This window comes from Anas platyrhynchos, chromosome 1, assembly GCF_047663525.1.
Source record: "Anas platyrhynchos isolate ZD024472 breed Pekin duck chromosome 1, IASCAAS_PekinDuck_T2T, whole genome shotgun sequence".
Classification (NCBI taxonomy): domain Eukaryota; kingdom Metazoa; phylum Chordata; class Aves; order Anseriformes; family Anatidae; genus Anas; species Anas platyrhynchos.
In genome coordinates, this window is record NC_092587.1 from 32,798,616 (window position 1) to 32,815,349 (window position 16,734).

General features: G+C 40.2%; 1 protein-coding gene across 1 annotated transcript; it reads right to left on the bottom strand.

Moving 5' to 3' along the window:
- Nucleotides 1-422: 422 nt before the first annotated feature.
- Nucleotides 423-15,885, bottom strand: SLC38A2 (solute carrier family 38 member 2). Its single transcript, XM_027456747.3, has 16 exons — nt 15,601-15,885; nt 14,932-15,116; nt 14,635-14,716; nt 14,396-14,511; nt 11,535-11,608; nt 11,349-11,441; nt 11,074-11,155; nt 7,947-8,029; nt 6,955-7,013; nt 6,687-6,836; nt 6,158-6,237; nt 5,956-6,056; nt 5,536-5,660; nt 4,716-4,860; nt 4,483-4,580; nt 423-3,764 (listed from the first exon to the last, which is right to left on the bottom strand). Exons 2-16 carry the CDS (start codon nt 15,048-15,050, stop codon nt 3,666-3,668), a joined length of 1,506 nt encoding a protein of 501 aa, XP_027312548.2. The 5' UTR covers nt 15,051-15,116; nt 15,601-15,885; the 3' UTR covers nt 423-3,665.
- Between the last annotated feature and the right edge of the window lie 849 nt (nt 15,886-16,734).

Below are 16,734 nucleotides of genomic sequence, written 5' to 3' on the forward strand. Positions count from 1 at the left end.
GAAGCCCCCCTTTTGATTTTTTTTTTTTTTTTTTTTTTTTTTACAGAATTTCAGTCACTCTCCTAGAGATTAATCTGCAGGAAAATGGAACGAGATTTTGGCAAGGCTCATTTATTATGCTTATACAAGATGTAATAGAACAAATCTTGTCTGCGGGTATTTGTGCCTGTGCTGCAAAGACTGACATAACAGAGCTTTCTTGCTGAATTTCATCTCTCATTTTCTCTGATGTTCAGACTTATTCTGGTTACTTTGGCAGTTTTATAAGTTGTAGACTTCATTGGATGTAATTCCCCCTGCTTCCTTCCTAAAAAGTGCTCGTAAATCTATTAAACATGCATGAAATTATAGGTGCACTTTAATACCAGCTTTACAGAAAAACCTCCCCATGCCTCCACCCCTCAAGAACCACCACAACACTGTTTAAGATTATCTGTTTATTTATTTAATTCAGTTAAAACAAACATACAATGTTTCATTGAAACTGTGTTGCGCTCTTTGCCAACAAGTGCCCTTAGACTGTTGGCCTCTAACAATACAGTGGATATTCACATATGTACACGGATGTACCGTAGGATGCCTGAAGCCGATGGCCTAACAGCTGTTAGATCGTAAAAGTTGTTAAATTGCTGCATTCAGGAGATTGTAACATCCATGGTAGATTTTACAGGAAAAGCATACACAAACCTGAACTACGCTTTTTATGGACCCAAGTGACGCCTGTGTTTACTGCAACATATACATTTGTAATAAATACAACCGTAGTGTTTCCTACACACCTCAGGTGTTAACATGTTACCTCCATTTTTGTAGGTATTCCATGTTGTAAAAGGACCTTTCTTTTGACAGTTGTTACACAGATGTACAACATGAACAACTCATTGAAATGATGTAATATTTAGTAATGAGAGAGGAATATATACATAAATCCCGAATCCCAAACCTACATTATATACATTATACTTACAGTATATACACACATACAAGTTATGTACATAGACTATCATAAATATTGAAAAATAGGCTTAGGCTTAATGGATTAATGTTTTATAAATAATGTTACATTTATGACTGAAATATCATGGAAGACGGTAATGTCTAACTGAGGTGACAAAACAGTGGTTTAATACTGAAGCTGCTCTTTCAGGTGGTTTGTTATGTACGTGACTTTAAACAGACAAGTTTCAAGAAAACCATACATTCGAAATCAACCCAGCCAAGTGGAACTCAACTGTTGCAGGTAGAGAGCCAGTCAAAGGACACCACAATGCAAAATCTAGAAATTGCTACACTAGGAGAATTAAGTGACATGTATCATGCAACATTATGAGGTGTCACCACAAAATTTTTTCTCCTCTGTCTATGGAGTGACTTCTTATTTCCACCTCCTCTCCTATGGCTACTGAAAGAAAGGAGGTTATTTTTCACTTTTTTTTTTTCTTTTTAAATACTGGCAAGGGAAATGCTTCATCCCTTATGTGCTACAAATTGCTCAAAGGTAGACAACATTTTAAATCTCTTCCACCATTCTATATTTGTGGAGAGAAAGAAGAAAGCTGCCAAAGTACTGAGGTGCACGCTCAGCACTCCTATACAGTGATCAGGTATCATGGGATAGTTAGCCATGGATGTCAAGTACCTGAGGCAGAGAAGTACCTAAGGAGCTTTAGTCAGTGCTGACTCCAGGATTGTTAATTGTCAGTTGAGTACCACTGAACTAATGATACAAACAACACAAAAGGAATCTAACTTCTCGTTACAGTTTTACATTACAGACTTAGCGACCAGTACTTATAGCCATGCAGAAGTATCGATACAAAATACCTGCAGTTTTTTTCATAGATTTTAAATGGCTGGGCAGAGCTTGATGTTATCTGTCAAACAATGACCATGATTTAGATTTGTTCCTGATTGATTCTACAAGAGCAAAAAGTCTTGGGCACTGTCTAATCAATGGAATACAGGCCCCTACTTGTTCCCTCTGACATAAATACCGAGCAGAACACTAAGTTGGATTTCTAAAACATTAAGTTAAATGAAGACAGCTGACCACATTGCCATGATTATTTCATTAATAATCTCTATCTAGGCTTTTGTACCCAATATTGTTGTGTTTGAGAACCTCTTATAAGCCAAGTACGCTGTTACACAAGTGTTATTTCTCTTCAACCTGGGATAAGAATGAGAGATTAAACATGCACTAGAAACAAAACAGCTATCACAATCATACAGCACCTGTTTCATCAGCTAGCTAGCTAGGGCTCGTAAGAAACTTACCTATTTCTGAAGCAAACAAGGATGAGATGACTATCCAGTCTATGAGGTTATCTTTAGTACTACTATACAGTATAAATTGGAAGAGGAATCCCAGTTGTGTTTGTGAAGAGAGTTTGTACCAAGCATGAAACACTGGTGCAGTTATTTTGTGGATTCGACTCAGAAACAGAATAGTCAAGTAATTCAAAATCCAATAATGGATAAGTAATTTGAGAAATACTGTACAGTTTTGGAATATTATACAACTAGTAAACTACATTAGGACCTTTTTCTTTTCCTACTGAGTGTTTCAAGATTGGACAGAAAAAAAAAACAACAACAAACATTGCTACAACTGACAGTGGACCTTATTAATAAACAGAACTCCAGGAGGGAGTTTTATATCAATGGCATGATACGCTTCAGTGCCATTTAGTTTATATCTACAACAGAAAACAAACAAGAAACAATAAAAAAGCAAAAAACCCCAAACCCTGTCTTACCCAATTGCACTATTAAGTACCTCAAGAAGGGAAATGTCAACACCATCTTTTTGAGTTCTACATTAAGTATGTTTTCCTCAAACATACCTGTTCTAAAAGGTCATTATTTTTTAAAGCTTGAAAATTTGGGTTTCCACATCATTTTTGGAAATGAAGATAATTGTAGTTTAAGTATAGTGAAATGGGACTGTGAGGATTATTTTCACTATACTGCAAATCTATTGAATTTTATGGGAAGCATTTAAAATTGAAGGATTTTGACTTAAATTGGTTCATCTTCTGTTTTGGTCATTAGAAATATTTTTAAAATAAATTTTCTTCTAGTTATGCCTCTACAGAAAGGCAAACTAGATTTAATTTAGGACACTGATTAAATACTTTTATGAGTTCTTCTATGATATTCTCTCATGCTTTTTAGAAAAAAAAAAGTTTCTTAAAGTCAAAATAGTGCTTTTGAGGTCCATAAGAATTTTTGGTACAAAAAATAATAGTGTTTCTCTTTCTCTCTCTCATTGGTTATTTAAACACTCTGCTGTAAATTAAGAGTCACTTCTCACATCAAATGGTTCCATTAGGCACATTCAAGTAAAATAACAAAATATCCAAGTAACAATGACAAAAGCCAAACATGGCTTGATAAAAGTCTACAGAGAGTTCTGTCCATTCTCTGGAATGGAATAAAGTTGTCACTTCCTTCAGCCAGACACTCGTGATTTGATGTCAATATCCATTTCCATCATGCAGAATAGTTTCTTAAAGGCAGAGTTCAGGTATTCTACAATCTGAAGAACCATCAACAAAGAATCTGCATTTTAAAGGAAGCTGAATAGCTCATTTTCATTCTCAGTAGGTATCTGAGTGAACACTGGCATTTGAAGTGGAGTAGCGAGTATTAGACCAGGACAGTTAATGGCCATCAGACACATCACTATGGGTCCAATCTAGAATAATCAGCGTCATACACCCAGTCATCACAACTATACCACTTAGAAAGAATAACGCAGCCTGAAAAGAGAAAATACAAAGAAGCGTTATCAGTTTTTGCTAGTGTATCTATAAGTCATGCTCATATAAGGCACAAATGCTGCTGCTCATGGGGGAAGGATCAACTATCACAGTAAACAATAAGGAGATGGACATCTGTCTTGTAACTGGGTCTTTTTTCAAATAATACCTTTTTTTTTTCTCCAGTAGAGCAGACCTCACCCTCAACAGAGGGAAATTAATGTAGCTCTGCTGATAGCAGTCAGGCTGTGCCACTCTGCACTGACTTGACTGTTAAGCCAGTAAGTCTGAGATCAGTAAAAGCACCAACAACAGTCAGTCAGGAAGACCCAAATCATAGGTGGCAGTAAACTGTCATGAGGTAAATTAGATAAGTAAGTCTTGAAAGAAAATTTAAGGGAGAACCACAAGGCTTTTTTGGATAGCAACTGTTGAAAGCTGGTTCTCATCAGCAGCAGAATGAACTAAATTTAGCACTATCACTGAGATGAGATTAAAAGAAAAAAAAGCCACTGAAATGAAAAAAAAAAAGCCTTGTGATGGCTCTCTCCTCAGTTCTGAGTACCTATATAACTTCTACATGTTAATTAAAATGACATTCAATGTCAATTCATTGACTTCCTTTACTAGGATTTCAAAGTCATGAAGAAGGAAACTAAAGTTCTTGCTCTGCATTAGTAAAAGCAAGTGTAACCATTCTGTATTTGTCTATACATACCCCAATCTTTTGCACTGACTTCATTGGTTCCTTCTTCACTAGTTTGATATAGAAGGCAGAAGGCAGAATAAAGATCAGCATGGCAGCTGCAGATGCACCTGTGTTTACAAAGCACAAAAATAAAATTTTGTGAACAGGTAAATGTAAGTGAAGAGGTAAGTATAATTTAATTAGATTGTAACTGCATTTTCCAAGACTTAAGGAACTGCCTGAACTGATATGAAAATGCTTACCAATGAATCCAAAGATGTCTCGAATAGTAGGGACGAAGATAACAAGCACATTGGTAAATGCCAGAAGAACAATTGTAATAGAACAGTGACGCCACCAGCTGAACTCTTTCCCTGCCCATAGTAGCTGGGTAATGGAACTGCGGATCTTTTAATGAGAAGAAAAAATGTAATAAAAAAAGATAGGTTAGTTTTCATTGTCAAAGTCAGGGAGAATAATCTGGATTTAACTTTTGAGTATTTTAGCGTTTTCCTGAAAACTTCGGATTTTAATTAAAGTTAAAAGAACTGAAAGTAAAATCTATTCTAAGTTTGCTTTCAGTTACCTAGATTTTAACAACAGACAGTAATAGACTGAAAAAAATCGCAAGGAAACACCTCTTTTTTTAGTAACAAAAATCCTTTTTTTTCCTTTAAATATAAGGATGCTGCTCAACAATATACACTTAAGTGGCCAGAATTACTATTAAAAATGTACTTACAAAAACATACTGATTTCTGTAAGCTGATAACATAACATGACATCATAAGATGATAACAAGTTCTTTTAGAAAGTAGCAATCTGTACCACCACCAACAATTAGATCAGGAAAACAATATAGCTGTGTCTTTGTATCTACTGCTTTGTAAATGTTGGCTATTTAGTTATTTCATTTAACAGCATAGAGACATTTCAATAAACTTATCAGAATAAACTTTCTTTTTTTTTTTTTTTTCCCATGTTAGAGAAAAATTCTAGAAATTAATAAATTGAAGTTGCCCAATCAAATGACCGCAGCAGGACAGATGAAAAAACGGTAGTAAGACTAAAAGAATCACTTACTGGGAAAATAACTACAGGTACGGTAAGGGTTACAGCCATAAGTACAGCGAGACGCACAATAAGAAGAAGAACATCAGGACCCAGATAAGCAGAGTACGTATGAAGCAGTTCCGATTCAACATTTCCTAAAAAGAAAACAGAATTTTAATTAGAAGTAGTTAACACACTTCTCCAGTATGTCTCCAATTTTATGCAGGGATAACTTGGAGGCAATGAATCTGTTTTAATCCAATTTTAATCCTGTGCCTTAGGCGTAGTTCTACTACCGATCTACTTTTGGGTGCAGACTTACAGAAATATTAAAAAAATACAGCGTATTTGGAACCCAAAGTTAAAACTAACTTGCTCTACCTTAAAAATAATACTGTGGTTTTGCAGTGCATAAGTTATTTAAAAGAAAGCAGAGATGGCGATATTTACCATAAAATGTTAGGTATCCAAAGAGAGCAGCCAATAAATACATGAGGAACATGGCAAAAAAAGATACGTAGGACACATTCATCATCCTTTTACGGCTTCGGCTGTAAGAAGGAGAAAAAGAAATACTGTTAGCAATGAGAGGATGACAGTTTACACTACTTTGTTTATGCAGTGAAATAATAGGCTCATATCTAGCATTTACCCTTTCAGTTCTTCATAGATGGGAAGAATTGCAGGATGGCAGACGAAAGAGAATGTTAGGATTGGGACAGCATAGACAGTCTGGAAAACATAAATATGTATTTTTTTTATTAAATAAGCAGACATTAGAAATACAGTTAAAAAAAATCCACAAATTTCCAGTTTTGACTTAGGTTCTCTCTTTCATTTTTTTTTTTCATAAAGACTAGCTATTCTTTGTAACTGAAACTTTGGCAAAAGTGAAACAGCCATTTTATGGTTGTTTTCTTAAACTCAGACCCTGAGATACCAAACACTCTCAAACCTCACTTAACTGAATAGATTTGTATTTAGAATTATTTCTGCAACTCATCATAGCCTGATCTTTATATTGGCTATTATACATACTTCTTTCCCACGTGTCAAGATTCATCACTGTAATTGAGTTTATTTGTCAGAGTCAAGGCTTGAATAAATTAGGTCCTTCTTCCCTTGTGTATATAGTTTCTTTCAGTGATTGTCAACACAGAATCTGATTTTCAGTCAGTTACCTGTGAGTTGAAGATGAAGTATTTCGGCTTGCAGGCATCATCACTTATGTTTTCATGTACCAAAGGTGTCGCCAGTGTTGCATTTATTAATGTCATGTTCACTGTGTCACTGCCCATAGGGCAAGGAATCTGAAACATCTTCCAAATTACCTAGAAATAAAGTAATGCATTTATTGTTACTTTGGCTAATGCAGTATGTGAAACTTTTCAGAAATTCTGTTTAATTCCACTTCAAAATGCAGTTGGAAGTCTACAAAATTATACTTACAACAATCAGGAAGAAGACCATACAAAGTAAGGAAAAACCACTGGTATAGCCCAAATATCCTGTAATCAAGAAAGATAAAAAACAAAGTCTAAGACACAATATTCATGCCATAATAAAATTAAGACAGTATTTTCTGAAAGTTATTTCCTTGGATTGTCGTTTTCCTTGCATTGAGTTAAAAAAAATAAATTATATATCAACTTTGCAATTAATCTCTTCTCTGGAAGTTCTCAAAGTGAGTTTGTGCTGGTGAACTTTATCTCTCTCTTTTTTTAAAGTAAAAAATGTGATTTTTCATTATTATATACTAAATATGACTGCAGGATTAATTCTAGTGGAATACCCCCACCAACAAGTTTGCCTTCCATTCTGTTTGTATTGATTCATTTAACTTGTAGGAATTAATAACTGGAAGTCTTGATGTGAATTGCTTTCTAAAGTTATTAAGGTTCCAGTACAGGATTATTTGAACAAATAGTGTGTTATCTAAGTTATACACATATATCACTGAATTACAGACATTTCACATAAGGCATCTGGTACAAATATTCTACCACTGCTTGGGAACTAGAATGAAAAAGGTGACTTCTGTCTACACTGGTAAGACCATTGAACTGCCCAGGGCTAGCATTCCTATTCTTTTGAGACTGTTACAGGATGGGTAGTAACACTACTATACTATTTCACAGCTGACCAAGATAGGTCAAACTTTGTGATTAAAATACAAAATACTGCTGATCCTTATTCTAAAGCTTTCCTATCTATTGTCCTTTTGTATTCCACAGACACATCTGTTGCCTTAGAGGCACTCATCTTGACCTTTTTGTTTTTAAAAAGCAGGTTGAGAGCAATTACCTAAAGACTGAGTAGTCAGATGAGACAAGCTTAGAGACACTGTCAATTCACACAGCACTCCAAGACTCAAACATCCCATTAGCCATTTCCTCAGTGTTTTCAATGCATTTTTAATTCAATTGTACTCTACTGCTTACCTAAATTTTTCAGTAACGACAGAGGAAGAATGAGGATGACAGACACCAGCAGCACTAAATAGTCGCCATTAAGATACCATTCTCTGTAGGAAAAAGAGTATTTGTAAGTAACTGAAGCATTGAAAAATTACGACATTTGCTGGTTAGTCTTCACTCTTATCTTTTCCTACAACATGTGGCTGCTATTTACATAAATGCACTATCTGATATCACAAGGGATTAGCATTCAACTTACTATACGGACCTAGAGCACTATAGTACCTCCCTATCTCACCCCAAACCTATGTTGTGCCTTTCCTTTAGTGTCCTTTTCCAAAATTAATATGCATCTGGAAGTCAGAAGACAAAAGTAAATGACTGACCAGAAGGAAAGTCAAGTGGGATAAACCATGAAGAACAGTAATTTGCTTAAATGTTGATTCCCAACTCTCCAGATGTATTAGAATATAGCAGGGCCCCAGCAAGGTAATAATTCACTTTAATGGCAATAAAATTCTGTTGGGTACCCTGCGGGAATTACAGAAAAACAGATGAGGGCTGGAGTTAAGGCAGTAGCTCAAGCCCACTGACTGGAAAATACCAAAAAAGCAGTGGGATTCTACTGGAAGCATGTTTAGTCCCTTCCAGTAGGGAAACTATGGAACGAAACTTGGAATTTTTTTCCTTTACATTGGTTTTGCCCTTTATTCCATAAAAAATCAAAAGCTATTTTTGATCAAACATTTTAGAGAGCTAGAAGGTGACCATCTTCCTTTGAAATATGGGAAAACAATCTCTGTAAATATAATGCAGTTTCACTGAACTAACAGGAAAACTGATCTTGAATAGTTTATCGTGGCAGAGCAATTGCTTCCTTTATATGATCCTACAGAAATATCCCATATTCTTTAAGAAATTCAAGTAACACTAAGCATTTATTTCCAAACATTAATACTTTAAATACTGTTAGATAATGTATACAGAATATATTTCAAAATTGTGTATTATTTAAACAAAATTTAATTACCCAATTGGAAATTTGTGCATTCAAACTCAACAGCTGCGTTATAAGTCTATTATAAGCCCATATGCTAGCTGAAATATGGAATAACTTTAACAGACTTGCTCTGGATATATGTAGCAAGTAAAAAAATGATTTGATTCTTTCCCCAGCTTTACCTGGGATAGCTGAATGTAAAAAATGTATTTTACAAAGTTCAGATGTGTAGGACATTAACGTGGTAAGCTCTTATTTCTCCTCTCTTATTTTAAATGTAACAGGTAAATTTGAAAGAAATCAGAGCAGACTCATGGCATTTGCAAGTCATAAGAATGTGCATACTGTTATAGTGTATGTACAACAAAGAGCATTGGGACTTTCAAACCAAGGACTTAACAGTTTTTCAGTACTGAGGACTGAAGAATGGGTCTGCACAGCTTCAAAATACAGCTGAGTATTTTAAAAATTGCAGAACAAACTGTAAAAATTGAGATAGTCTTTGTAATATTGTTGCAGAATTCCAGAACATTTTCTTCTACAGTAAGCATTATTTTGGGACATTTAAACAGGTAAGTGCTTACATTTTAGGCACCAGGCTGCCAGAGTGGAATCCATGCCAATGGTAGCCACCCAGCCTCTCCTAAGCAATGCATGGAGAGAGTCAGTTAAATGGGGTCCACAGTTGCTACAGCACTGAGAAAAAAATTTACTTTAAATCAGTGTACAGCTACCTAGTATCAGCCAACAAGAAAACACTGTAGATACAAATCTCTCAGACACTGCTGCCTCAGTTGCAGAGCAGCAATTTTATTTATGCAATGCAACTCACAGTGCTGAAACTTCCCTCTTGAATTACAATTGATTTTGAATTCTTCTCTGAAGACAGGTCAATTAAAAATATGTCTCCAAGCCCCCTTAATAAGTACTGCCGACTTCCTTAAGAAGTGGAACATAAGGACTTGGATTCAACCAAACGAGGGAAATGAACTGTCCCAGGAATGAACTTGTAAGATCTACACTATTAAGTAAGTCAGGTATTGTATTCTTCATCTGAATACGTTAAAAAAAAAACAAAAACAAAAAAACTAGCACTGTCATCATGATAATATCCATCAGCAAGCTGTATGAACACCAAATGGCTTGAACCCCTTGGGGAACACAGGCAGAAAAATGCCTACCTTCTGAACTCAGGCTTAGGTGTAAGTTGGAGTCTTGAGCTGCTCAGCCCTCTCAAGACTGGGACACTTCAGGACAAGGCACAGAAGTACAACTCTGAAGAGTGAGATTTATAGCACTTAACTCTATCCATCTAAGTTAGGCGTCTTGTTTTAGATAGCTGTTTTTACATACCCTCTCAATACAAAGTGATGTGATAAATCACTCATTGGAGATGCCCAAAACAGGTGTCTAAGTCAGGTGCACTAAACTGACCACTGCAAAGAACCTGCTCTCTTCAAAGATTATGCAAAGACCAGAGCAATGATGAGCTCAAAATCTAACTTTCAGACCAGTACAGTTAGGTAACATGAGCTCTCCCCAAGGCATCCTCATTAAGAGCCTAGCAGGAAAGCCACAATGGAGTTAAATTGTCTCCAGGACTAACTGGCATGATTCAGTTCATGTCATGAGTTCATGATTCTGGTCTTGGGCATATAAAAACTCTTTTAGTTCAGTGTTTAGTCCCCATACCTTTTTTGAAAGCTGCCCCTTTTGACATTTATTACATTACTTCACCTAACTTACACATTCAATCACTTCCCACAGCGTTAACATGAGAAAAACAGAACAATCACTGCAAACTAGTTGGAATATAATTTAAAAAACAACACATAATAGCATTTACCTTTCCTTATCAGGAGTATGTACTGCCATACATATGTTATGCATACATATGTTAACACTTACCTGATGTTCTTTAGAGAACAGCTTTCTGTAATAAGATGCAATACCTGTGTTTTTCTACCCTTTTCCAAGGACAGGCTGGATCTAAATGAAGTGGAGCACTCAGGGGAAGGGCAAACTTACTGTATCTGTCTGAGTAAGAAGCTATGCTATGGTGTACCGAACGTGGTCTTCATATAAAAATATATACAGTCTCCAGATTTGTTTCTCCTAATAGTTTCTCTGATGAGGAGTTCTAACACCTACCCTGTGTTCTCTTCGATGTTCATAAATGTCTTGATGACCAATGGTAACTCATATTTCACTATGAAGAGGTAGCTTGACATAGCTGTAGGTGAATAACATCATAGATCATTACAAATATAGAATATGTCACAAGATGCAAGAATCACATAACATGTTTCATAACCTCACTTGAACACAAGCAGTTAATGAACACATGTTGTGTGAAAAAAAGTCTCCACAATAAGTAGGGAACAATTATTATTCACGATATAGACATTTTAAGATCTTGTCCTCACCTCCAATGTTCTGCATTGTGATTGATCCAGAAGCAGCAAGTTTTCCAGCCATACCAAATGCCTTCATTCCCAATTGTTCATATAATAAAGATCCTAAAAGAAAGCAAAACAACCCATTGGTATGGCATTTCCCCAAAATACAGCATGAAACAAATACCATGCTTGCAAAACAGTACTTTGACATACCTCCTTCATTGGCAGTCTTCAAAAGGAGATGCACTGAATACAAAGAAACTATTGAGACAAATAGCAGAAGTATCCTGGGGGATGAAAAAAACATGCAACTTTGTAATAGCCATAAATGACTTATCATATCCTTATTAAATAAAGGCAGATCAAACAACAAAAGAAAAATCGTCTTAAAATATTATCTGGGAATTATCTGTAGATTCTAAGGCCAGCTAAAAGCATTTTGAAAACCCAATTAATGCCTTGTTTAAAAAGGATTTTATATGAAAATATATTTCAGAGGAACACATTTTAGAGTAATTCTAGTGTAGAATTAATCTATTCAGTATAAGGTAGCATAAGCAAGGACAAGTATCAGGTCATACAGTTGGATACATTTGATATAAATTATTTAACAAACTACCAATGGCAATGGTTTTGTATCATTATTGGAAACTGTATTTCTCCTGTCTTCCTTGTTCAACAAACAGTATGTCCTGAGTATATCATCAGCTAAAACTGCAGCTAAAGACTACCTTAGTCATGAACAAATCAGCCTTTCAGCTTAAACATGTAAACATTTTTTTTTTAATGTAAAGATTAAACTGCAAAAGGAAGGATGTACTGAAAATGAATAAATGAATGTATGTTGAGAGCTGTGCACTTGGTCTTTAAATGGAAATATGAGCTTACATTAAATACTTTATTGGCTCAAAAGTTATTTTTCCTGTGTGAATTGATAGTGGTTTGTCTTCTCCACAGATTTTACATATACTAGTAGAAACACAGCTTTGAAACACCTAAAATCCAGATCTCTGAAGTGAATCACAGCAAATGCACTTCCTGGAGTGGCACACTAGGGGAGACTTCTTTACAGCTGATGAACACTGTGGAAAACTACAATGTATTCAACACCCCGTGGCCTTTCTTACACCAATAGGAGCAAGCTACTTTATAGTAAACTTAAGAAGCAGCACATTTGCTAAAATACGTGAAGCTCCTTTTAGAGCTCTCAGTATAATCTGTCAATTTCCTTTTGTGTCATTTTTAGCATTGCTGGAATTAGTAAATATAGTATAAAGACATGGAAACAAGACCATTTAAGAAAAAAGCTTCACAGATCTGTTCAAGGGATCCAGGAAACTTGTGGTAGCATGCCAATTCTACACCAACGCATGCACACACAAATAAACCTCTGTGTTTCTGACAGGCACAGATCTAACCAGGATTTAATTTAGGCATCAATTAGAAACAGTACAGTGAGATGCATAAAAGGTTACATTTAATTACGTTTAATTAAAACAATACAGGTTCTGGATCCTTTAGTCCTAACCTTGAATAGCTGCTTAGAGTGTTGACAAGATCAGTCAGCAAACTCATCTAGAAGCTCACTCAGTTTCTGGCTTCAGGATCATATCACTCGTTTATTTAGTACAGCGCTGACAAGTGATTCCACGCAGTCTTCTAAGAATTTACTGTCATAATCAACTGCATCTGGATCTGAATCTGTAACCTAGTTATTAAAAGATGTCTGTAATGCCCTCATTGTCATCATAAGCCCTCAGTATCATTAGTGATTGACAATTCTGCTTTCCTGCATCAGAACTCTACCAACTACATCAGATCTTGAAGTGTAACAGGCTAGTTTATCTTTGAATCAGCACTACTGCAAATAGATTTCAATGTACTATCTGGAAATGAAAGGTAAATAAATGACTTCAGCACCAATTGTTAATTTGATAGCTTTAAGCATTCATTCTTCTTCAGAAAAAGAAGCCCCCCATCATGTGCAGATCTGTTTAGGTATCCAACTTTTTATTTCCTTCTCCCTTCATTTCTTTTTTTTTTTTTCTCCTCAGAGATGTTTTAACATGTATTATTCTGGTTATCTTATGCCTGCTACAAAGTATCTTCATAGGGCATGAAACTGACATGTGAACAGGTGAAGTATCTCCCTATTCTTAATTTATGGCAAATTGTTCTTTCTGCTTAGTATCATCTAAGCGAGTATTAGGATTCCCATTTGCACGCAGTCACTTAAATTGCATGTTGTGTGAGCCAAGCTGCCTTCAATATATGAAACATCTCCTTTCCCAGGACATTTTAGAAGCACTGTAGATAACTGTTTCCTCATGCAATTTCCAATTATGCTACTACAGTCTTTTCTTATACCTGAAAGGTTCTGCCAATACAGACATAGCAATAAAGACATGCTGATTATTCCACATGCAGGGAGACAGAGATTTTTATAGGTGTAGTTCAAATCAGTTCCCTGAATTGTGTAAAAGCACAGCAAGAAAAAGGATTTCTGCGTTACGTTACATACATTATTCCTTACAGGCATAACTATGTCAGTGGAGGAAAAGGACACCCCATCCCCGATCACTGGTACTGGGACACAATTTTTTAAGAGTAGAGAAGGCCAGATTTACAGAGGACAAAAATAATTATCTTCCTCCTAGTTTTTTCATTTAACTCCTTATAGCCAAATCCCATACTTTGTGTGCAATTATGACTTCCAGTAATGACCACAGGAATTTTTCTATTAGTTTTCCTTTGAATTAAGTACTTTTCAAGGGAAGTCTATCAGTTATTCATGAAGAATCTACAGCTAAGAAAGCAGCGGAAAAGTCCCTGTAAATCATTTTGTACATTAGACAACTTGGAATGTAGTTGTTCAGTTTTTACAAGTCCCTCCAAATGTATCACAACTGTTTCAATGAAAACAATCCGTAAATACTAAAATGCAATCCTGCACTTACGGCAATGACTAGGTTATTTTGTAAAGGTCAAATTTTTACTTCAAACATTTATTCATTATCAGTTACACATCAGAAAGTTGCTTTTTTTTTTTTTTAGATGAACCAAAAGATACTTACACAAAAAGAGCAATTCCAGTGTTAGCCATGGCATAAGAAAGACCAAGGATGCCACTACCCACAATAGCATTGCTCAGATTAAATACTGACATTCCAAAGGAAGTAGTACCCGGATGCTGAGAAAAGGGAGATAGGTCATAATTAATAGAAAGTCGTTACTCATTTCAGAATTAAAACAAACATCTATTTGGCAAGAAAGCATTTTTTCTGGTTTTGAAAGGTCATTACTAGGTACTTACATACTGAGTTTCGTATTTCTTCTTTCCAGCGTTGGAATCGAGCAAGAAATTCTGATTTTCCGGATCCATATCTGCGTAGTGGCTGTAGAAAACATCACACCGTCAGTGACCATCACGGACAAACTCGCGCAGCCGCTTCCCGAGTACCGTTTCCATTAGAAAGCGAGGAAATCGCGCCACCCGCCCGCAGGGGAGAGCCTCCCGAGGGCACGGCGCACCGCCCGCACACCTCTGCGGCGGCTGCGGCCCCGTTCCGTCCCCGCACGCCTCGCCCCGTGCCCGGCGGAGCCCCCTGACCTCTTCATAGCGGCCGGCTTGGTGGGGTAGGGATAGCTGAAGTCGTTGCTGTTGGAGCTGTAGCTGCTGCTGTCCTCGTCGGGCGAGATGTTGAACTTGCCCATCTCGGCGCTGCTCATGGCGCGGCGGGGCTGTGCGCGGCGGTGGCGGCCGCTCTTTTGTCCTTGGCGGCGGGGCGGCCGCGCCTGCGGGAGGGGAGGGGGGGGGGGGGGGGGAAGGAGGATGAGGGGGGGCGACGTCAGTGCCGCAGCGGGAGCCGCGGCCCGTCACGTGGGCGGCGCGCGCCGAGTGGAAAAGTACCAGCGCGCGGGGCGGGGGGCGCGCGGCGCGGCGCGGGGGCGCGCGCACAAAGGTGGCGGCGGCGCGGGCACGGCCCCGGCCCCGGCCCCTCGGATGGGGCTGGGGGAGCGCCAGCCTCACCCCCCCCCCCCCCCCCATCCAACCCCGTGTACCGGAGCGGGGACTGATGCAACACCGCCGGGAGATTGTCACAGTGCCCCCCCCCCCCCCGCCCTCCTCCCTTCTGTCTTCAGAGGGATAACGCCAGGCTGCGGGGCTCGCTTTATTTATTTATTTTATATTTTCCCGTCCCTCACCCTGCCCGCGATGCGGCACAAAGGCTGAGCCCTGCCACAGCCGCCGCCCCCCCCCATCCGGACCGCGCCTTACCTCTGCTGTCGGAGCCGGGGCGAGGTTTCCTCGGGGCAACCAGGCGCTCCTCGCACGGGCGAGCAAAAAAAAAAAAAAACCCAAATCCTTCGCTACCGAGAGCAGCGGCGGCGGGCCGAGCGGCCGGCGAAACCCCTAAATAAATAAATACAGGCGGGGAGGAGGGCGACGGCTCGCCCCAGGTGCCGGCGGCGCGAGGAATAGCGTTTCCCGTGGGGCGGGGCGGAGCGGAGCGGTGCGAGTGCGGCGGCGGCGCTGCCGGTCTGACGGCCCCCGCGGGGCGCCGCCGCTCTTCAGGCAGGAATGCGGCCGCGTCATCGTGGAGGGGCCGGCCGCCGGCACCGCACCGCGCCGCCCCCCGCCCGGCCCGGCCCGGCCCTGCCCGGCCCTACCCCGCCCGGCCCTTCCCTTCCCGGCCCGGCCCCCAGGGGCCGGCTGCGTGCGGGCGGCGGGCGGCGAAGCGCGGCCGCTGCTCGCCGTGGGGCCGGTGCTTGCGGTACGGGGAGGGGAGCGCTGAGGTTCCCGTCACGGAGCGCCCCGGGCACGCCGAGGGGGGGGCGCTCCCTGGCTGAGGAGCGAGGCCCCTCCGGGCTCCCGGCCCCCAGGGGCTGCGTAAGGCGGCGCGGACCGGGACGGGGGGGGTGGGGTGAGGGGGGTGTGTGTGAGGCGCGAGGCCCGGCCGCGACCGTTAGCGCCGCGGAACGTTCCAGAGCGCGCGGCCCGCGGGGGGCGGGGCCGAAAATTTTCCATCCCCGCAGTGCCGGCCCCGCCCCCATCCGCCGGGTGACGTCACTCCCCCCTCAGCGCCCCCCCCCCTCCCCCCCCTCCTCCCCTCCCCTCAGCCGCTGAGGCGGGGCGGGGGCGGGGGCGCTGCGGCGCCTTCCCGCCGGGTGCCCGGCAGCGGGGGGGCGCTGAGGGGCCCTGTGAGGGGACCCGAGGGGTTCTGGCGGCCACCCGAGGGGTTTTGAGGTCATTTTTCGGCCCCGAAACCCCTCACGGTGTGCCCCGCAGCCGGGTCGCCCACCCTCTCCAGCCAGCCGCCAGCGGTGTTTGTGAGGGAGGTGGCGCCGACCCCGCCGCTGTGGGTTTTGCTCCTGTCGCGACCAACGAGGAGGCGAACCCCTCATGTTTTGG

Excerpts from the sequence above, each read along its gene's own strand:
- SLC38A2 (XM_027456747.3), bottom strand. The coding sequence starts at position 15,050 with ATGAGCAGCGCCGAGATGGGCAAGTTCAACATCTCGCCCGACGAGGAC. Across the intron at positions 14,512-14,634 it reads AGAAATACGAAACTCAGTAT|CATCCGGGTACTACTTCCTT; the intron begins GTAAGTACCTAG and ends CCCTTTTCTCAG. Across the intron at positions 6,837-6,954 it reads TGGTCTTCTTCCTGATTGTT|GTAATTTGGAAGATGTTTCA; the intron begins GTAAGTATAATT and ends CTTTATTTCTAG.